Here is a 23,381-nt window from a genome sequence, read left to right as displayed (position 1 = left end):
AACTCTTTTAAGAATCTAAACTGACGGACTTTCTGTAAAAAAAAAAAAGGCTACTCATTTTTAGGTATCACGATATAACATCCAGTAATCCTCATCTCCAGGTGAAACCATATACCAGACTGTTCCAATTAAGTTTACCTCTCCCAGCAGCTAGTTGCCCCAGACCAGCCACAAAACTGACTCATCTGAACTTCACAAAGGATTCAATTTCTCAACTAATTCCAGAGGTAGCAAAAACAAATGAATGTCTAATGGTAGTATAAAGATTAATGCATTTTTATGCTGACATATCAAGAAGAATGCAAACAGTGCAGTTAAAAGGGGCCATAAACTGCAGGAAAACATAGGGTGAGATGTAAAATGTAATCAAGACAAGTAGAGACTCTATTTACAACAACCGTAATTGACAAGCTTCCTAGTTCAGCCAAACACCTGCAATGGCTACAGAAATCCAGATTTTGTTTAATTAACATTTGTATCGTATGAGAAATTTCTAGTTCTTCCTGGCCCTCAGGAGTCACATTGGCGTCACGACCTGAAGTTCTTGGGTTAACAATGGAGATCTGCATTTCATATTAATGACACAGTTGTGGGTACCCTCATGGCCCCACAGGATAAAAACATATTCATGGCTAATCACCAGCTGAAGGAAGCTCTCAAGGGATTCTACAAGTACTTCGATAACTTTTTCCCCACCATCAACATAAGCCTGGACCTGTCTACATAATGAGTCCATTTTCAGGACGCTACTGTTCAATTGCATAATAGACACATAAATCCTACTTTGTAATGAAAACTCACAAATCGATAATTTCTAAATGCTTCCAGCTATCCCCTGGAGCTCACCAAGCAACTGGTTGTCCACAGCCTACATTACAACATTTGCTCCATTTCCTTCAACACAGATGTATTCCTAGAAGGTTTACAACAGCAAGCCTTGGGATGGAAACATCGGCCTAAAGTCATAAAAAATGGTTTGACAAGCCAGACTGGCACCAAGAAATAGCCCATTACAAGACAGGCCCCAAAGAGTTAACAACAGAACACCAATGGTGGTCACCTACAACTCCCAGCTCACATTAACCCAGCCCAGCGGTTCTCAACCTTACCTTCGCGGCGACCCCAACTTGGCGGTGGTTGGTGCGGCAGCGGCAGCAGTGTGCATGTGTGCACGGGTGGCATGCACATGTTCGGGTGTGAGCGCACAGGCGGGCACATGCACGCAACAACTGAGGCAGCGTGGAGGTGGCCACTGACATGGCTCCACTGCCTCCGCTACCACCTGCCTCCACCTGCTGCCACCCGACCCCAAGGTTGAGAACCACTGCTTTAGCCCAACTCACCATCCAAGATGCATAGTCTATCCCGGACATAGGGCTTATGTGGCCTTTTCTTGTTGATATGCACCCCCCTTCCACTAGAACAGTGGTTCTCAACCTGGGGGTCAGGACCCCTTTGGAGGTCGAACAACCTTTTCACAGGGGTTGCGGCATGGCAAGCAGCTTGGCTGGGGGGGGGGAGCTCCGCCAATGAGGAACTGCATTAGGAAAGTTGAGAACCACTGCACTAGAACAGCTTCTTACAAATAGTGCGCCTCTGAATAGCAACACAAACCCAGGGATCAGACACTAAAGGAAGCTAAATGCCAAATCCGTCTCCCATATTCACTGGACAATACCATAACAGCAGCCCATATTATCTTGGATTTATCCCTACTCATCCTCTAATGTAATAACTGCTCCTTGCATAGGACAAATAGCAGTCTCAAGACAAAAGAATAAATGAACACAAATATGACAAGTGGCATATTTTTAAAAGCAATTTCCAGAAACCAATCTGTGACATAAATAAAATTAGACTGGCATGGTGAGAGAAGTTGGGACTCATTGTCTATCTGATGAGCTGTCTGTCCAACGAACGGCCCATCAGGTTGGCTGCATCCCCCCCCCCCAACTTCTTCCCCATTGACGAAGTGCCAGCCCACAGTAAGCCAGGCAGTGTGGGGGAGGGAGAGGGAGGGCCTGGGACTATGGGCCCGGGGGGGGGAGGGAGGGAGGCAATTCCCGTCAGCACTCCTTCTGCCCCGAGCAGCCCCAAACCACAACCTTGGCAGGCCTCAGCAGGGGTGCCCGAGTTGGGGAGCGGGAGGGGGAGGGAGACCGCCCTACTAGCGCTCCCCTCCCCCTCCTGAGCAGCTCCGGTGCAGCCTCACCAGGTCTTGGCAGACCTGCTCAGGTTGTGGACGGGGGAAGGCTAGCACCCATTATATTTTTTGTACAACGGGCTTTTCTGCTACTAGAGGAATATTTCAATATCTGTAGGGGACTTAAAAGTCACTGTTCCCTAGCAAAACAATTTAAAAGGAGGATTCAAGTGGTAAACTGCTGAGCTAGAATTCAGAACCCTGATACTCTCTCAAATGGGTTTTAACGTGGGATTCTGCCGACATTACAGCATCAACTGCTTATGGGGAGATTGCCATTGCAAATCGTCTTTATACTTTGGTTGATTACGTTTGAGTTTCACCTAATTATGTCTCAACCTGTATTTCCTGAACTTCATGGCCCTTTCACCCTAGTGTTACAATTTCCCCAGGGGTACAGGTCACTTACTTGTTTGCACACAAGGAAACATTACGAACAATGCAATAACATTTTAAGAATTTTCATGCCAACATTTTCTACATTGTTTAATACACAGGATCATCCATATATGACTTTTACTGCCAAATACTAGGTGGAGTTAGGTAAAGGTATCATATCTGACCCTTGGGGTGACGTCCTCTAGCATTTTCATGGCAGACTCAATACAGAGTGGTTTGCCATTCCTTTCCCCAGTCATTACTGTTTTATCCCCCAGCAAGCTGGGTACTCATTTTACCGACCTCGGAAGGCTGGAAGGCTGAGTCAACCTTGAGCCGGATGCTGGGATTGAACTCCCAGCCTCATGGGCAGAGCTTCAGACTGCATGTCTGCTGCCTTACCACTCTGCGCCACAAGAGGCTCACTAGATGGGAGTTATTTTAGGTTAAACCAGATACTTTTATCTCTGCTCAGACTCGGGTAGTCCAAGGAAGCCTAGTCTCATCAAATCCTGGAAACTAAACAGGATTAAGTATTTGGATGGGCGACCACCAGAGAAGTCTAGGATTGCTACGCAGAGGCAGGCCATGGCAAACCTCTGAATGCCTCTTGCCTTGAACATCAGGGGGTTGCTTTTATTCAGCTGTGCCCTGATGGCAAAAAAGTGCCCAGTTTTAATTATTCGGTTGAGGTCAACCTGTACCATCACTTCCCAAGGGCCCTCCTCCTGAGACCCCTGCTATGGCACCCACCATAATTCTGCCCAACCCACTGGGGCATCAGTATAAGTTAATTTAATGTTTCCCACATTTTTCTAGTGTTCCATGTTGCTTGTTGTTTCACTTCATTCATTATTGTTAATCTAAGTTATCTGTATTGTTTCTGTTCTGTTTTATGTGAACCCCCTTGAGCCTTTGGGCTCGGTGGTATATAAATATAGATTATATTAAAATAAAATAGAATAAATTTAGAATAAATTTAGAATAGAATAGAATAGGGGTAGTCAAACTGCGGCCCTCCAGATGTCCATGGACTACAATTCCCACGAGCCCCTGCCAGCGAACACTGGCAGGGGCTCATGGGAACTGTAGTCCATGGACATCTGGAGGGCCGCAGTTTGACTACCCCTGGAATAGAACATATAAATAAATAGGCGTGGACTGGAGCAGTACTGTCAACAGTGCAATCCTAAACAGCATGACACCATTTTTAATTCACCAGTCAATGGGCTTAGAAGAGCGCTAAACAAGTCCACTCAGTATCCTACTCAGGTCTGTTCAATGGGACTTTCTTCCAGGGAAGTATATTTAGGATTGCAATGTTAATCTCCTAGACCAACAGGGTATTTGCACATTGAGACGATTACGTACAGAACTGATTATTCAAGATCCATTTACTCTTACCTGAAGTAACAGAAGAAGTCTCTCCAATGCTAAAATCGGATGTTAGCTCTACATCGCTTCCAGACGAGGGCAAGCCAAGAAGTCTAACAATATCTCGTTCCGGGTTCGCTTCGCTATCAGTATCAGATGGCTGCTTAAAAAAAAAAAAATTAATGACAGCATGACTGCCAACACAGCTCAAATCCATACAATTATTCTTTCAATATTTGTTCTCTCTGGTTGCATTCAGGCGTTACAACCAACCACAAATGGTTTGTGCCAAGGACTGAGTTCAAATCAGTGGGCTTGTAGTGCTTCCACACCAGAGTGCTTAAGAGTGGCGGACTCTAATCTCAAGAACCAGATTTGATCCCCCTCTCCTCCACTTGCAGCCAGCTGGGTGACCTTGAACTAGTCATAGTTCTCTTAGGGCTGTTCTCACAGTGCAGTTCCCTCAGAGCTCTTTCAGCCCCACCTACCTTACAGGGTATCTGTTGAGGGAAGAGGAAGGGAAAGGTATTTGTAAGCTGCTTTGGGACTCATTCGGAGAGTGAAAAGCAGGGTATAAAAAAACAGCTCTTTTTCTTTCATACAGAACCACAGTGGAATATTTCTTGCTCAAAGAAATCTAATTTAACCACAATTTGCTGTGATGCCTTCATGAACTAAGATTTGTTCCTTTACCACTAACTAAGACTCTTAGCCATGGTGTGATCCTGGTATAGCGTTCCAGTTATTGGTAAAGATACAAACCCTTATTTGTTCCAACTGTGCAGAGTTCAATCAAAAGGAAATTAGGCAATCTTGGATGTGTGAGGAGAATGGAGGGGATAAGAGGTCACAGGGAACATACAAGGAGGAGGAGGAGGAGGAGGAGAGTTGGTTCTTATATGCCGACTTTCTCTATCCGAAGGAGTCTCAAAGTGGCTTACAATCGCGTTCCCTTTCCTCTTGTTTGCATCATGAAGCCTGTTTGCATCGTGAACAATATGTAGTTGGGGACATGAGAATACAACCTCTTTCTTAAAAGAAGTTGTGCTAAAAATATCCAATGGCTATCAAGCAAAATTTACTCTGCCAACACACAGACCTAGTTTTTTATATACAATATTTATTTATTTTATTTATTTGTTTGATTTCTATACCGCCCTTCCATATGGCTCAGGGCAGTTTACATACAACATGGGGGATACATGGAACAAATTAATACATAACGTAAACAAATACAACAATAGTATAAACAGTTGTGACTTATGTCTAGTGCAATGAGAAGGATCTGCGTGGGGAAACATTCCACTACAAACAGAAGAAAAGGAAAGCATCATCAATCTCTTGGTTGAGATCTGTCTTGATGGTTAGTTCCCCCGATACATAATCAATGTCGACAAAATTTGCCATCTTCACAGCTATAATTTTTTTTGTGGCGGGGGGGTACCAAGTCAGTGCCACATGTCTTATACTGGTGCAAGAACAAGCTTTGCACATATTTTATACGGTTAAATATAAGTAGTAGGTCGTGTCACATGGTATTTTCTACCTAGTTTCACCACGAGGCAATAGGCCTCATGATCACACATGCCCTTTTACACTATGCGTAATCTGCCCTGTGTCCCTGTGAGAAAGTCCCTGAGCCTCTTCCTATCTGGTTCTAAGATTGTTCTGAAACCAGATTTTCACAGAACCTGGTATTAATTATTGGTGGAAGGCAGGTTAAGATATGGTTTGAGAACGTTACAGTTTTACAGAAACCACAACTTTGCCATTAATGTATTTACATCCCACTCCCCACCCGCCAATAGGACTCAAAGTCCTTTACATCATTGTTCTGCCCTGCTCCGTTTTATCCTCACTGCTTAGCTAAGGTAGGCTTTTCTGAGAGAATGCAGCTGGCCCAAGGTCACCCAGTGAGCTTCCATGGCAAAAGTAGACATCTGAACTTCCGGTGCGGAGTACAGCAAGGACACGGTGTCCAAAGGTCCATTCCCAGACACTGTAGCTGGCTAGAAAATGCAATCTGAATGAAGCCACTATAGTTCTTCAATACATTTACAAGGTTTGCATGCATTTGCAGAATATGTTTTCTGAAGAACAGCATATGAGGCTCCATCTGGATAATTCAACACTCAAAAAATAACCCCCCTGAACGTTGCAAAATAAACATTTGTACATGTACTAACTGAATAATTAAATGTCAGTGGAGTACACATTTTTAAGGGAGAACCAACTCCCAGCATCAATGTCTTCTTACAGGTTCTGAGTAGAGATGCCATGAAAGTCTGTAACTATCTGGTAATTGTTACACACGCTTGCCCAGAATTACAAGTGTTTTTCACAAAGGTCAGCTGCACTGTAAACTGTACCATTTTCTCTGGAACCAAAAGACATTAAGTGAGATTCTATGCTGGCATTCAGACAAGATGCTCAAAACCAGCAGCCTGCTGGAATCTGCAGAAATTGATTAGGATATTTATACCCAGATTTCCCCACAATGGGGATCCAAAGGACCTTATTCTCCCCTCTTTCATTTTGTCCTCACAAGTACTACTCCAGGAAGTAGGATACACTGAGAAAGAGTGACTGGCCCAAGGTCACCCAGCAATCTTCCTAGCAAGGTAGGGGTTCAAAACCAGCGTCTCACAGATCCTAGTCTGACATGCTAATGGCTACACCATACTGGCTCTAACAATAATGTCTTACACGCTCTATGAAATACTATTGATTATTATATTATCAGATCACTTGCCCAAACAGCCTGTTATCAGCTGAGCTTGCTCAAATCCTTTGATGCACCCCTTCAAATGTTTTAATTGGTTGTTATTCTTCAGCTGAGTTCCTCTCTTGTTCCCAGATACATGTTTGTGTTCTGGAGGGTGGGGTGGAGTTGAGTAATTCCCAGCCAATTTCCCAAATCTGGTAACATGGGGTGGGCGCAGGGCAAGCAATTCTCATAGAGCAGTGATTCTTACCCTTCCTAATGCCGTGACCCTTTAATACAGTTCCTCATGTTGTGGTGACCCCCAACCATAAAATTATACAAGTGTTCATTCACAGAAATTAAACCAAAACTGACCAATGGCGTGAAGACCCATTGCTCATGATTGTGTATAAATCGTGAAGAATCTCTAATAGTAGTAGAGATCTAAGCAATACAAGAAAGAAGCCCAATTCACATGTTACAGTGAATGTATAAACAACCCATGCAGTGTGTATATTTGTTTTTTCTTTATACATGCCTTGAGTAATTCTCATATCATATTCAATGCATGCATTTCTGAATGTGTTATTTAAGCCCAACGTTTATCCAGGTGCCAGTCCCTGATTTCATTTGCAAAAACAGAAGCACATGGATACTTTCTTTAAAACAGGTAGTTCATGGCAGTTCACAAAAACAAAAAAGCAATTATCAGAGTACCACCAATCCTTATCCATGGTTATGGTTCCTCTATATATTTGTGAAACAGCCTGGGGGTGGGGTGGAAAGTGTCTGGCTGTCTAAGTTGGGCCAATCAGGATGCAGCTAGTAAAACAATAAAACAATTTAAACATATATACAAGTGCAAAATGGCTGTATACTAAATAACTTTTAAAATCGCTCCCCATATTCCGGATATTAGTCTTAATACTGATAAAATTTGTACTGGCTGAAAGGCTCAGTTTTTAGGATGGCACAAGCAAGTTTCAGAAAACAAGGTGCCAGAAGTTCTGTTTTACAAACGAAACACCCACTTTTTCAACTTTTGCCCATGAAGGAACTCCTGAAATATTTTTCAGGCTTCAAGGAACCCCAGAAGTGGTGACGTGCCTCTTCAGAAAATGGGTGTGGGAGTTGATCTAAATCAGGGGTAGTCAAACTGTGGCCCTCCAGATGTCCATGGACTACAATTTCCAGGAGCCCCCTGCCAGCAAATGCTGGCAGGGGGCTCCTGGGAATTGTAGTCCATGGACATCTGGAGGGCCGCAGTTTGACTACCCCTGATCTAAATGATCAATTAATCGACCATTTACTGTTTCCATCATGGAAAAAGAGACTATTCCTGTAGAGCAACAGCAGAAGTGGGCTCCAGTGATGTCTACTGATGTTAGCAGCCATCCAAATTTCTGGGAAAGGCCGCATAACCCCCAGGAAGGTCTCAGATAATTCCAGGGTTCCCCAAAACCTTAGCTGGGAATCTCTGGCCTAGACAGCCAGCTTGGTGTAGTAGTTAGGAGCGTCAACTTCAAATCTGGCGAGCTGGTTCTGATTCCCCAATCCTGCTCCTCCACATGCAGCCAAGCTGGGTGACCTTGGGCTCATCACAGCCGTGATAAAACAGTTCTGACAGAGTAGTAACATCAGGGCTCTCTCAGCCTCACCTCCCTCACAGGGTGTCTGTTGCGGGGAGGGGAAAGGGAAGGTGATTAGAGGCCATTTTGAGACTCTTGGCAGAGATAAAGGGAGTATAAAGAACCAACTCTTCTACTTCTAGGGACTTCTCTTCCAGGAGGGATAGGGCTTCTGGCTTGTCTCTTTGTAATGGAGAATGGTAATGGAGAAGGACCAGCAGCACATAGCCTCTCTGCTGTTCCTGCTTCCATCATCATGGAGGCCACTGTACTTTCAGAAAACATGAGTTATAACCTCAGTTCCAAGCACAACCATGATGGCACTCTGCAGTTTGGTGTATATTATTATGTCTATATAAACTGCACTGGACACCATCAATGAGGGATAAATGGGCTGGTCATTCTGAATGCCACACTTACAGGTAAGGTATCAGCAGAAGCACTCCTGAGGACTTTTTCACGACATGGCTGCATGCTCTTCTGAAGGTAATGTTTCCATAAATTCCACAGAACTTCATCCTGACAGGAACAGTAAAATATGTTCAATTTGACCCAAGGGTGCCTTTCCAGGGGCACCTATACAGCAGAGAAAACTCTTGGCAAACACCCCTGGTTCTAAGCACAGCACCCCATGCTGCTCCTGGAGTTTTCCTACCCAATCATCAGGAGCGGTTTTTAGGATGGCACAAGCAAGTTTCAGAAAACCAGGTGCCAGAAGTTCTGTTCCATCAATGGAGCTCCCACTTGCGGCTATGAAGTCAGTTTTATAGAAATAGGCTAGAAACATACAAAAATGAAGACGGAGATCCTGTAGCTGAAAAGGAAGGAAGCAGAGGATGATGTACGCCTCCTGTCTTAATGGGTTGCAGCTACAAGCTGCACAGACTGTCAGGAATCTGGGCGTGACCTTCAATGCCTCCCTTACTATGGAGGCACAGGTCACACAAGTAACTCCTCAGGCAATTTTCCATCTTCTCCAGATGAAGCACCCTACCTGGATCCAGAATATCTAGCCAGTGATCCATGCTACGTCACCTCCAGGCTAGATTACTATAACAGAATGCGGCTTCCTGAGTTCTTATGAGCAGGAGTAGTCAACCTGAGGTCCTCCAGATGTCCATGGATTACAATTCCTATGAGCCCCTGCCAGGGGCTCATGGGAATTGTAGTCCATGAACATCTGGGGGGGCACAGGTTGACTATCTCTGCTTAAGAGGACCCTTGTCAAGAACTCACACTTGACCTGTTCTCCTGCGGCTGCCCTGGTTGCTGGTTGAATTCCAAATCAGGTTTTACGGTGCTGGTTTTAATCTTTAGGAGCTAAGCAATCTGCGACTTGCATATATTAGCGACCTCCTCTCCGAGGATGCCCCCCGAAGAGTGCTCCGCTCTGCAAGTGCCAACAAGCTAGTGATCCCCAGGTATGAAGAGGTGTGCTTGGCCTCAACCAGAGCCAGGAGCTTTTTGGCCCTGGCTCCAGCCTGGTGGGATGAGCTGCCAGCTGAGATTCAGGCCCTTTTGGGACTGTCAAAGTTCTGATGGGCCTTTAAAACAGCACTCTCCCATAAGGCTTATGGTTGGGGCCAAGGCTAAGCACTTATTGGCTGCTGACCGGGACCCTCCACCACCACCACCCTTTTCCACCTGAGCCTGGGTGAAACTTGGTTCCATATGGCCCCAGTCTTAGTGACGGAGCATGTTTGTTTCATTTTATTCAGTACCCTTTTAAATTGACTATTAAATACATACAATTTTATCTTGTATGCAATGAAATGCTATTGATGTATAAGCCGCCCCAAGACTGTTGCCAGCAGGAGGCAGCCTAGAAATAAAAGCCACTTTGGTGTAGTGGTTGGGAGTGCGGATTTATAATCTGGCTTGCCAGGTTCGATTCTGCACTCCCCCACATGCAGCCAGCTGGGTGACCTTGGGCTTTCCACGGCACTGATAAAGCTGTTCTGACCAAGCAGTGATATCAGGGCTCCCTCAGCCTCACCCACCCCACAGGGTGTCTGTTGTGGGGAGAGGAATGGGAAGGAGACTGTAAGCCGCTTTGAGCCTCCTTCAGGTAGAGAAAAGTGGCATATTAGAACGAACTATAATAATAATAATAATAATAATAATAATAATAATAATAATAATAATAATAATAATAATACTCACCTCCACTTAGTCCAGGTCAGGCAGTTCCTTACTCAAGGCCAGTCTAACCCACACTGCTTTAGCCCATTACATTGTATTACACAGGATGGAACATGTTCTGCTTTGATGATGTCAAAGATGCATTAGCATTTCCCTTGGCATGTACAGAGCAGAATCAGGCAAATTTATTACAGCTTCAGGTAAGGAATTTGATAGCTCTCCACATTCTCACAGCCGGTCAATGTCTGGGTGCCAAAAGTCCTTTAAACACTGTGCACACACAGGCATGCCTACAAAGATCATCCTAATCCTGCAGTTCAGGTCAGGTAAATATCAGAGGCAGAAGACCCTGTCCTGACAACACCAGGTCCTGAAAAGAGACACAGAGAAAGATGAGGGCCAAGTAAGGAATTCAACAAGAAAAATGCGGGTGACAGCTTTTATAGAATTGCCTTCAGATTATTCTAAAAGTACCTAAAATAATTTGAAGGCAATTCTATAAAAGCTGCCACCCACATTTTTCTTGTTGAATTCCTTACTTGGCCCTCATCTTTCTCTGTGTCTCTTTTTAGGTCATGGTTTAAGAGAAAGATATTCTCCTTACAGAAGAAAAAAATCACAGTTTTCTCCCTATATCTAATGCTTAGTCATTTTTCCTCTTTATTATCTATTCCCTCTGCTACTGATAATATATGCAGACAGTGCTTTTCCATATCCTCACTGCAGGGATACAGGGCCTCTAAGCTAAAAAAGAGAATGGGGCGGACACAATAAGCCTCTGCGCATATGCATGCACAAACTTAAAAAATAAAAACAAAAACAGCAACGAACGCACACAAGGCATATAGCATTTGTGTAATCACGTTCCATTCTGCAATGCAGCACAAGCACTATTGGGGGTGGGGGAACCACATTTTTTGAACAACAAAATACTATGGTCACTTGGAAAATGTAATAATCCAGTCCAACTAGTCCCCCATTAGAGTGGGGCTAAATCACGGGGGACTAGCAAAGGACAGCATGGATGGAACCACCTTCAGATTACAAAAGGATTGGAAAGACGTTAAAGGTTTATCTTTAAATGGGGCCAGAAGTATTTTTTTAAATAGCCATTGGACTTTGTTACTGTACATGATAACGGCTGCAAGACTCTTATACACTCAGAATTGGAAAACTACAGAACTACCTACAGTAGAGGACAGGTGAATATGCTAGGATTAGCAGAAACAGCTAAAATTACATTATTGGTTAGACTGGAGAAAAGACAACAACTTCCTTTATAACTAACTGAAAACCCCTCATGGACTTCTTGCAATTAAGAGGGGCGGAATGACTGGATGACTTGCAGCTTTAGAGATTGAAGAATGCAATTGTACCACATTTAATTTCGACTTTAAGAAGTAAGTTTGATATAAATCGATAAAGTATAGTTTAAAATCCAGTTGGATGGAGAATCAAAAAATTTATTGTAACAAATGTAATTAATTCAAAATAATTTTTGGCTAAACATCCATAAGAAGTTCCTAACAGTTAGAGCAGTTCTGCAGTGGAACAGGCTTCCTTGGGAGGTGGTGAGTTCTCCTTTGGAAGTTTTTAAGCAGAGGCGAGATAGTCATCAGACAGAAATGCTGATTTTATGAACTTAGGCAGACTGTGAGTGGGTGGGCAGGAAGGGATGTGCCAGTGTTTGTCTCTTGTGGCCCTTCCTCCTTGTATACCCAGGGAATTGCTAATCACCACTGTGGAATGATTTTCCTCCAGGCCAGGCTGGATTCTGGAGATATGGGGGGGGGGTCACTTGGACATGAAATTGGGATCACTGTGGGTGGACAGGTAGTTGTGAGGTCCTGCATTGTGCAAGGGGTTGCAGTAGATGACCCTGGGGTCCCTTCCAACTCTATAATTCTATGATTCTAAGCTAATAGGTCTGTTCTTTATTCTATTTTTGATGTTACTGTTGTAGTCTTTCTATCTTTTAAAAAGTCTGCATAAAATCACTAATAAAAATGCTTTAAAAAATATTACAAAGGAATTTTTTTTAAGCGTTGAGAAGAAAAGGAGAGAATGCCCCAGGTGGGTGTGCATGCTTGGGCATGCTTTAAAGGAGGTAGTGAGGTGAAGTTCTGGGGTTGGACTCTCCTTAGTATGGCGAGTGATATAACTCAACAGGGACTGTAACTTGGTAATGGCAGAGGCAAAGGAAAGAAAAAGTTAAAATATGGTTGCCAACTGTTTTTCACATGGCATTGATTCAGGAGGGTAGCCACGTTGGTCTAAAAGCAACAGAACAAATCTGAATTGTAGAATCATAGAGTTGGAAGGGACCTCCAGGGTCATCTAGTTCAACCCCCTGCCCAATGCAGGAATTCACAGCTACCTGTCCACCCACAGTGACCCCAATTTCATGCCCAAGTGATTCTCCTTCCCCCGGCCCCCACTACCAAAAATCTCCAGAATCCAGCCTGACCTGGAGGAAATTCACCTACCATCCCACAGTGGTGATCAGCAATTCCCTGGGTTTGCAAGGAAGGTCCACAAGAGACAAACACTGGCACATCCCTTCCTGCCCACCCACTCACAATCTGTCTGTTCTTAAAATCAGCATTTCTGTCAGATGACTATCTAGTATCTGCTTAAAAACCTCTTGGAGAGAAGAAGTGTGCATGCATATGAAAGTTCATACCCAGAATTAATCTTTCTTGGTCCTAAAGATGCCACTGGACTCAAACCTTGTTCCACATGTCATGTAGGTATGTTCTCGGGTACCCAAAGATTGAGGCTGAGCACGGCCCTTCCCCAGCTTCCTCCATGTTGTGGTCTCGGCCACAAGAGACAGCGCACAAGTGCCTTCCTTAATGCACATTCTGTGAGCTACTCCTTACTTTAACACCCAATGAAATCTGCAGTTCAGTACTACCCTAGTTGTGTTAAGTCAAGTCAACATACCTTCATACGTGAAGAAACACCTAAAGACTGCAGTGATTCTGCTTGCTTCTGGAGTATGTACTGAAATCCTTCACAGATGTACCACTCCAAGCCTTTCTCTAAATTTCAAAAGGATAATAGAACGTTACAATTCACAGCTTGCATTTATTAATATCTCAAAAAAATACACCAATTAGGATACTTGCCAAATTACCATCTACCTAAACAAGTGTAAGTGACTAGCAAACTTGTCCAAAGAAGCGGCCATCGCATGAGCTACTCTGCCTGATTAGCTTTCGTTCAGTCGCCTATTCTCAGGAAGATCCTGCATCCTAGATACAGGTCATGGATTCCTAGACAGGAAACTGCTCTATCACAGTGGCTGCTAAACCAGATCCCTGAGACTCATTACACAAACCAAAGGCCCTGCAGGAAAAGAAAAATCTTGCCCTCCGCACTTCTCTGCTTCTCCTATTCTCTACCATCAGGAAACCCCATCTTGCTGGTGGTAGGGAAAAACAGCCTTTGAAATACTACATGATGCTCAAATTTAGCACTGCTGTTCAAAGAGATCTGGGATTTGACACACACATATACTCCAACCCCACAAATTCCAGTGACGTGGGCTTCCATAGACATGTGTCCTCTCCTTTTTAAAATTTGTCTCATTTATATCCCGCTTTTCTCCCTAATGGAGACCCAACATAGCATACATTTTCCCCTTCTCCATCTTATGCTCACTACAACCCTGAGAGGTAAATTAGGCTGAGAGTGTCTGAATGGCCCAATGTGTCCAGGCAAGCCTCTATGGCAGTGGGAATTTGAACCAGAGGTTTCTCAGATTCCAGCCCAACATTCTAGCCCAGGGGTAGTCAAACTGCGGCCCCGCAGATGTCCTTGCCAGCATTCGCTGGCAGGAGATCATGGGAATTGTAGTCCATGGACATCTGGAGGGCCAGTTTGACTACCCCTGCTCTAGTCACTACCAGACACTGGCTCTGTTAATTTCATTAGGGAATGCATAAGACAAGTTGACTAATTCACGTGTTTTATGAACACGTGTATTCAAGACAGGACTACCTGTGTTGATGGTATAATCCCTCTTTCTTGTGTCTTTACATATTATGCAATAGCATGGATAGGATTCTGTTTGGTCGTGGAAGATACTGCACAGCCCTTAAACTCATATGTCGAGTCTGGACAAGTCTCAGCAAAACCCACTTACTGGATTGATGCAAGGATAAATTGAGAGAGAGAGAATATAAAAATCAAAATATGCATACTAGACAAAGCTATAAACTAAGAGGAGACACATGAAGAGCCACATCTAATTTACATATTTCAATAGACTACAATTAGCATCATTTCTATGCTTATACGTACCTATAAATAATGTTACTGCTATCTCATAAGGGACAAACAGCCATCCTGCTAAACTTATGTCAATTTATTACAGTTCTGAGGCCATTGTTTTCAATTCTTGTCTTTAAGGGAAGAACTAGATTGGAAATAATGATTGCAGAAATGCCTAATGAAGGCAGATTCCTTTTATAAGTTCTCCTCCCTGCCACCTCAATAACCTTTAAATATGTTTGCCATTTTATTTTCCAGTACATTCTTGAATTCATCATAACTAGCACTCTATTAAAATGAAGCTTGGATTCTCAAGCTAAGGAACATGCTGGGAGATCTCTTAGGAAAGCCACAGTCTGGATCCAGAGTATGGCATGCATCTGGATTCAACCCACTGAAAACATTCTCAAAAATGGCCCCTCAGACCTGATATTTGCTCCACATGGGACAATATAAATTCACAAGCTTTCCCTGGGGGGGGGGGGGAAACAGTTCCTCCAAGGGACCATCTAAAGTTGACAAAACAGTGAAGGGTGGGAAAGAGTTAAAAAGCCTTCATCAACCTTGAGAATATTTAGTTCCCAAGACTTTCAGTATATCTTGCTGTGCCCGTCATAAACTGTGTCACACGTTTCTGTCAAAAAACTGTCTACCTGTGTTACAATTCTGACTGCAGTTTTCTTCAACGTGAATTAGTTTGAGTTTACATGCTATCCGGTCTCTTCTCCTTGTATGATCAGATGCATCCAACCCACAAATTAAAGTCTTTTTCTCTCCCCCCCCCTTTTTTGTGCAGATTAGGATTTCAAACTAGAGCCAGAGTGATCATGAGGTAGTGGTTGGAATCAGACTAGGATCTGGGAGATCCAGATCTGAATCCCAACTCTGCCATGGAAGCTTGCTGGGTGACCTTTGGCCAGTCACAAACTCCCAGTCTTACTTTACTGGGTTGCTCTGAGAATAAAACAGAGGAGACAACAATGTAAAGCCCTTTTGGGTCCCCACAGGGAAGGAAGGTGGGAAATAAACAAACAAACAATAAATACATTTGAAATACTGTTTGTGGGGAAATCACAAAACGTAGTTTGGCGCTCTAGCAATATGACCATTGCATACAGGAGAGTGCCCAATCTTGAGAATATCTGAAGCTCATTCTCAAAGTATAAAACCATGGTTTCCACATCTGAACTACGTCAGCATATGGTGAGAGTTGACTACAACTTTGTAAGACTGTTCCCTTCTTGATACAACAGGTGGAAAAGACACATAACCCACATTTTATAAAACAAGTTTTGAGGGAAAATCTTACCAAATTTGTTTTTATTTCTTAATCCTCTAGAGATAGACTGTCCTCTGGCATTTGAAGTCACGTCTCCACTTACAACTTCTCTCGTCCGCTGCAAAGACAGCAACCAAAACGCCTGAGTCTCTTTAGAACTGAATGTAGAAGTAGCACAAGAATCCCCAGCTTGGTGTAGTGGTTAAGAGTGCAGACTTCTAATCTGGCGAGCCGTGTTTGATTCTGAGCTCCCTCATGTGCAACCAGTTGGGTGACCTTGGACTTGCCACAGCACTGATAAAGCTGTTCTGACCAAGCAGTGATATCAGGGCTCTCTCAGCCTCACCTACCTCACAGGGTGTCTGTTGTGGGGAGAGGAAAGGGAAGGCAAATGTAAACTGCTTTGAGACTCCTTCAGGTAGGGAAAAGCAGCATATAAGAACCAACTCTTCTTCTTCATTTGGAATAGCATGTAGATTTCCACCGAATTACCCCAATGCATCATTTGCTGGGGTCTGTGAAACACTCAATTGCATCTGGGATGAATTTCTGAATTTTGAATAGCCTTGTATGCCCAGGAAAATGCTAATTGCTGTTGAGGGATGGTAGGTGAATTTCTTCCAGGCCAGACTGGATTCTGGAGATTTTTGGTGGGGAAGGGATCACTTGGGCATGAAATTGTGGTCATCGTGGGTGGGCAAGTTGTTGTGAATTTCTGCATTGTGCAGGGGGTTGGACTAGATGACCCTGGAGGTCCCTTTCAACTCTATGATTCTATGATTCTACGTCACAAACTATACCTCTTGTATTTCATGGCCTTTTTACCCACTCTTCGTATCTCCCTCCTGATTGAAGCTCGGCCTTCTGAGGACGTTGAACTTGTGCTGCAATAACTGCTTTATAGACACTGGTCAGTACAATGAGTGCTACATCTGGATCAAAAGTGTTCACGTATTGCCATCATTTCTTTAGTAGGAAATGGAGGACAGTTTGGGGGTTGAGAAAAAGAAGAACAGACATTAATAACTTACTTCAATAACATTATGGCAGGTTCTGCAGTAAAAAGCGCCCTCATCCGTAAGGCCCCAGTGGACCTCTGAACACTGGGGACAGGGTTCATTGTAGTCTCTCTGGAAATAAAAGAAGAATTTGGGTAGACCCATAAGAAACAGTTTGGTGTTTTTGTTTTTGAATGCACAATAAATACTACTTCATAGCCAAAACAAACGGGGGGAAATATGTCAGTATGCTGCAGTGAAGTATCATGCCTGGCCAAAAGAGTGAATTGTAAATTAGAGGAGAAAATGCGATGGCGTTCACAGTCCAAAGGTACGAATGTTTATATCCCACGTAGATTATATGAACCTGCCCCAATTCAGTGTGCAGACTGGAGCCTTAAACCATTTGTGTATTTATTATAACTAGCCTCACTGAGTTCAATAAAGCTTAATGTGCATGGAATCACAGGCTCTGAGAGCACTTCTAAGCAGGGCTATTCATCAATACCATTTTATTCAATAGTGACACTCCCTGTAGCATGTAGCAGGGGTAGTCAACCTGTGGTCCTCCTGATGTTCATGGACTACAATTCCCATGAGTCCCTGCCAGCATTTGCTTGCAGGGGATCATGGGAATTATAGTCCATGGACATCTGAAGGACCACAGGTTGACTACAACTTCAGACATCCAGTTAGCATCAATAAGTAAGATTTCAGCACATGAACATCTTTGACAAAAGATGCCGTCTTCTATCTATTAATAACATAATAATTGTGTCAAGTCACAGTGGATTCATGGCAACCTCTCGTGGGGTTTTCAAGGCAAAAGATTGAATATTAGTCTTTATATATCCAAACTAATCATCTATGCAAAAAGACCAAAGGTTCGTTCGGTATCTGAATTCTGTAAACATTGAACAAGTGCATTGTTTCAAACTTAGGAATTATTTTTCAGGCCTCTGGTATTAGGAAGGCACATATTGAATATGTTATATCAAATGGCAGTAAAAGTGCAGGAGCTACAAAAAATTCTGGTGGACAAAATGTTACTGCAGGATTAAAATTGTATTTGGCAAAATCTCCCATTCAACTCCACTGAGTCGCACAGCAGAAAAGACAAGTGGGAAAAAGTGCAGTCTAAATTCTTAAGTACCATCAAATGTCTCCAATGTAGCTATATGCATGGAGACAGGAATAGTTACTGTGGGCAGGCCTGTCTTTGGATTGCTGCTATATCCTAATAAATATGTGTCCCAAGAATCTGGTCACCCTAATTTTTAAGGATACCTATGTCCCTCAATGGGCCAGAATGGTAAGGAACAAATTGGGCTGTTTTGGTTTTCCCATCAATTTCTGTTAAGTATGTAATATAATCAAGCCAAGGTCATTGTTAAACAAAGAATCTTGGATATGTAAAAGGAGCACAATCTACATTGGGTTAAGAGACAGTTATTTGGTTGATCTTAACAGGGTTACCCCCAATGCCCTATTTAAGAAATTTTAAGACAGTTTTAATAGCTTTTACTCTCTTCAGTCAGAATGCTTTACTCACTGCTGTACTGGATGGCAAATTTAGGAGGATTCCATAAGACCACTTATGGGGGGATGGGAAGGCTGAGTGCATACTATATAAGCACATCCAAGATATTAGCATAGAACCCTTATGTGCAGAAAACACCAGAAAAGATAGAAGTTTTATCTTTGCAGATTTTTAGACAATAAGAATGAAGAGATTACATGTGAAGTGACTAAGTATGAATGAGTGGGAGTTTTTACATATATGTGTGTGTTAAACATTTATTGTAATATAAACATTTATTGTAATATAACCATATTTGGTCATGATGACCCCCTCCCAAAAATGGCCAATGATGCGCCTAAGGGGGTGGGAGGGGGAAGGGCTCCAAATGATCCATATTCTGCAGGACCACATCACTCCTGGGGTTTCTTGAGGCCTAAAAATGTATCAGGGGTAAAAATGTTGAAAAAGGCTGACCTAAACAAATAAACATGGTTAAGCATCCTATTCCACAAGGGAAACTTTCCAGAGCATGCGTCCTAGTAGTAGCTTGGTGTAGTAGTTAGGAGTGCTGACTTCTAATCTGGAGAGCCAGGTTTGATTCCCTGCTCCCCCACATGCAGCCAGCTGGGTGACCTTGGGCTCGCCACAGCACTGGTAAAGCTGTTCTGACCGAGCAGTAGTATCAGGGCTCTCAGCCTCACCCACCCCACAGGGTGTCTGTTGGGGGCAGAGGGAAGGCGACTGTAAGCTGCTTTGAGACTCCTTCGGGTAGAGAGAAGCGGCATATAAGAACCAACTCTTCTTTTTGAACAGCTACTCAGAAGGCAGCTGTTAAACGCCCAGGCTTCCTAAGAAATGAGGCGGGAAACTTTAAAGCCGCCCCGAATCCATCCATGTTTTCCCACCAGCCAGGCACAAGCAACACTCTTCTCTCACACCAGCTACACGTGCGACGTACCACTACAAACCCTTCTAGCACTTGGCGCGGTTGCAACCAAGATAAAACAGGAGGCCAGAAGAGGCATCAGGCCAAACAACACTGCATTCCGGCATGAACGTGACCAAGGCCGAAAAGGCGAAAGTGCAATGCTGGATTTCTACCCCGGATACTCCAGGACCAGACCGGTGCCCAACCAGACATCCCTCCCTCCCTCTCTCTGCCTTCAGGGCTTCGTGCCCCCACACAGTGTGCCCGAGGGGGCGGCGGAGGGACTGCAAAACGCCGCCGCCGCCCCCACCCTCACCGTGTCTTCCTCCTCCATCGCGTGCTCACGCTCCAAGCTGGCCGTCAATCACCGCCACTGCGCCCTAGCAACGGCTCAGCCGGCGGAAGGCGGAGGGGGGAGCTGCAGCCGACCGGGAAACAAACCCTCCAGCACTTTGGTTCCGAACGTCCTGTGGGAAGTAGGATCTCTTCACGCGCCAGCAGCAAGGGAGAGTAAACCGCCTCGGAGTGCAAAAGGAGCCCTGCAGAATCATAAGCACTAACCCAGGGGTAGTCAAACTGCGGCCCTCCAGATGTCCATGGACTACAATTCCCAGGAGCCCCTGCCAGCGAATGCTGGCAGGGGCTTCTGGGAATTGGAGTCCATGGACATCTGGAGGGCCGCAGTTTGACTACCCCTGCACTAACCAATGTATTGTGGTAGCGGCTTTGGAGGGCTCGCTGCTAGTTTCTCAGTTTCATTAAATGTATCGTCCAATGGGGGGGGGGGGAGAGGAATGATTGCGTTTCTTTTCTGTTTTTAAACTAGTTATTTTTTTCTGCATATTCTTCAGTATAGTGTGATATGTATTTATATCTGAAGAAATGTGCTTGCACACAAAAGCTTATATCTTTGTTGGTCTTAAAAGTGTCACAGTATTGGCTGTATTGCGTCTTAAGATCTAGGGATGCCAATCCCCAGGTGAGACCTGAGGATTTTTCATCTCGTATCCAGGCAACAGAATAGTTCCCATGGAGAAAATTACTACGTTGGAGGGTAGACTCCATGGCATTATACTCCACTGCGGTGCTCCTTGCCTCAAATCCTGGCTTCACTCCTGAAGTCTCTAGGTATTCCCCAACCTAGAGCTGGTAACCCTATTAGGATCCTTTATATTTTTTCTCCTGTGGCTATAGTTGTGTGTGTGTGTGAGAAGATATTGAGGACTTTATAGGGTTACTAACCTCCAGGCGCAGCCTGGAGATCTCCTGGAATTAAATTGGTCTCCAGATGACAGAGATCAATACCTTTGGGGAAAATGCCTGTGTTGGAGGATCCACTCTATGGCATTGCATCCCTACAGAACTCTGCCCTTCAAATTTCCAGGAGTTTCTCAATCCAGTGTTGGCAACCTATACACCTTAGGAAGTAAGATGTTCTCCACCAAATCTACAATAAATTTATTAGCCTTTAAGGTGCAACAAATACTCTTTACTTGGAAAAGTGCCTCTGCACTTGTGCAGAATAATCACAACTTGTTGTCTTACAAGTGAAATCCTATTCTGAAGGTTTATTTATTCAGAGATTAAACTGATTTTTTACAATGTGCAAACTTAACTTACTAGTGAATGTGTTTTTTTCTATATATAACTTTTACAGTATTTCTATATTCTGTGATGTAGTTCTAGGGTTGACAGGGCCACTTGCAGGGGATGTGGGATGGGGTTTCCAAGTCCAGGTTGGGAAACTCCTGAAGATTTGGGGATGGAGTCTCAGGTGAACTGGGAACTCCATGGAGTACAACGCCATAGACCAGTGGTTCCCAAACATTTTTGGCCGGCACCCCCTACACACACACACATAGGAACACATACACACACATAAATTCTATGATTCTAACCAGAGGAAGGCAATGGCAAGCCATCTTAGAATGTCTCTGACTAGGGAAACGCAACCATAGCAAGAAGAGTCAGACTGCTGCTCCCCTACTGCCTCAAAATTCCTCACTGTCCACCTGGATCCTTCCCTCACCCCCTGGGGGAACATACCACCCACTTAGGGAACTCCTACGATAGACTCTACCCCCCCCCCCCAAAGCATCCATTTTCTCAAAGGAAACTGATCTTTGTAGTTTGGAGAAGAACTTCAATTCTGGGGAATCCCAAGACCTCACCTGGAGGCTGGCATCCTTATTTGTTTCTTGTTCATTAAACAACTTGAGAATGGTGCAGCTTTCATTTTGTAGGTTTTCCATTTGCTAAGATGTCATTTAATTTACCACATTAGATGGTAAATAATAGATGGTACATTAAAAGACGTAATTTAATTTACCACATTAAATATTACACAAATAATAGGTGGTACATAAAAAGTACAATAATGCAGAAGTTTACCTTTAAAAAAAATTGATAGTCAAAATAATATGAACGCCAACAATAAAAACCTGTTGCGCCACAATTTCCACATACATAATCACTATAATCTGGGAAACACTGTGACCTTATTACCGGTACATTACAGTATTATTCAGGGAATGAAGGTGTTCTAATTATTTGAATCCATTATGTCATCATACTCAGAAGTGTTTGGATGGAACCAGCCACGCTTCATTTGCTTATACTAATTCATTTAAATAAGTGAACCTTTCCCTAGAACAAAGTCAGACAATAACAATAGCAAAATTGTTTACACTGTTTAAAAATAAACCTCCCAGCTCTCTGCCTAATCTAGATGAGGGACAAAGTCTGGAAATCATCATAATAGTAAGAGAGTATCTCTGTTGGTTTTTTAATCTAATGCTGTAGTCCCCAACATAGCGCCCATCAGGGTCCTAGATATGTTTCCTAGTGCCTACTTGCTTCCCTAAAAAGGCAGTTCTGGGTTTCCATCACCTCACTGGAACACCAATGTTTCAGAAGACTCAAGGATGCTTATGCTTTATGTGTACATAGATTGCTAGTTCAGAAATACAGAACAATGGTTTCCATGATAGGAGGTTGTTTACCTTGTAATTTGAGAACATGTCATGATTGGCCACATCGCATGGCAGCCATTTTGTGATTTGCCCCACCTCCTGTGCCTGCCACTTTGCATTCCAGTGACATTAACATTACGAAACAAAACTTGTAATCTAATGTTTTACACAAGTAAGTAGAGCACACAGGTTGAAAAAGAGGACAGTTTGTCTTCAGGTTTATAGCAGGGTATCAAATGCCACGTGTTGAGAACAATAGAAGTTCAAGCTCATCCCTGACGGTTTAGCGTAGGAGGGTGGGGAAGCATAAGATAAAGCCAGCACATATATAAAGTGGCAAAGATCAAAAGAATTCCAAAATGTATCTGATTTCTTAAAATAAGATCCATTTGGAATTGCCTTGAAAAAGAGAATCAGGTGATTATGTGGGGAGTCAATGGGAATTGCACGTTATAAATACTGCAATGTAAAAGGAGCTTCCAATTAAAAATAATTTACACTATAAAAACACAAGAGCTATTGCTCTGTTTTGCCAGCTACATGGCTTGCTTAAGCCCACTGGATTTCTTTCTTGAGCTTTCTGGGATATTGGCTCACCAACTACTTGACAGGAAAATGTCCTGTCCCTTTTAATAGAGGCTTAATAGGTTGTTATTTGCTGGATGATATGATTTACCTCCTTGCTATGAAAAGCTTTACCTGTCCATTCCCACACATTAAGCCTCTCTTAAAGAGTCAGGCCATTTTCCTCCAGGCCTAATTTTAATACAATAAGGTATTCAATTAAAGTAACATCAAAAAGGCCAAAGCTGAGAGTGAGCTAAGATTGGCCAGGGAAGCCCACTGTAAGAAAAGATTTTTCAGTTATGTGAGGAGCAAACGTAAAATAGAGGAGGCAATAGGCCCACTGTTGGGTGCGGATGGACAAACTCTAATGGAGGATGCAGAGAAAGCAGAAAGGCTCAGTGCCTATTT

At 43.4% G+C, this 23,381-nt stretch overlaps 1 protein-coding gene across 1 annotated transcript in view; it reads right to left on the bottom strand.

Moving 5' to 3' along the window:
* TAF1B (TATA-box binding protein associated factor, RNA polymerase I subunit B) overlaps positions 1-19,996 on the bottom strand; it is a 59,840-nt gene extending 39,844 nt beyond the window's left edge. The window contains exons 1-6 of the mRNA XM_077310522.1: positions 19,751-19,996; positions 17,018-17,116; positions 16,017-16,104; positions 13,376-13,473; positions 8,708-8,806; positions 3,986-4,118 (exon numbers count right to left, since the gene is read on the bottom strand). Coding sequence (XP_077166637.1) covers positions 3,986-4,118; positions 8,708-8,806; positions 13,376-13,473; positions 16,017-16,104; positions 17,018-17,116; positions 19,751-19,768 — 535 coding nt within the window. The 5' untranslated portion in view covers positions 19,769-19,996. The remainder of the gene's footprint in view (positions 1-3,985; positions 4,119-8,707; positions 8,807-13,375; positions 13,474-16,016; positions 16,105-17,017; positions 17,117-19,750) is intronic.
* Positions 19,997-23,381: the final 3,385 nt, after the last annotated feature.

Source organism: Paroedura picta, chromosome 1 (assembly GCF_049243985.1).
Source record: "Paroedura picta isolate Pp20150507F chromosome 1, Ppicta_v3.0, whole genome shotgun sequence".
Classification (NCBI taxonomy): domain Eukaryota; kingdom Metazoa; phylum Chordata; class Lepidosauria; order Squamata; family Gekkonidae; genus Paroedura; species Paroedura picta.
The sequence above is the reverse complement of the archived record's forward strand: the minus strand, read 5'-3'. Positions and strand labels throughout refer to the sequence as shown.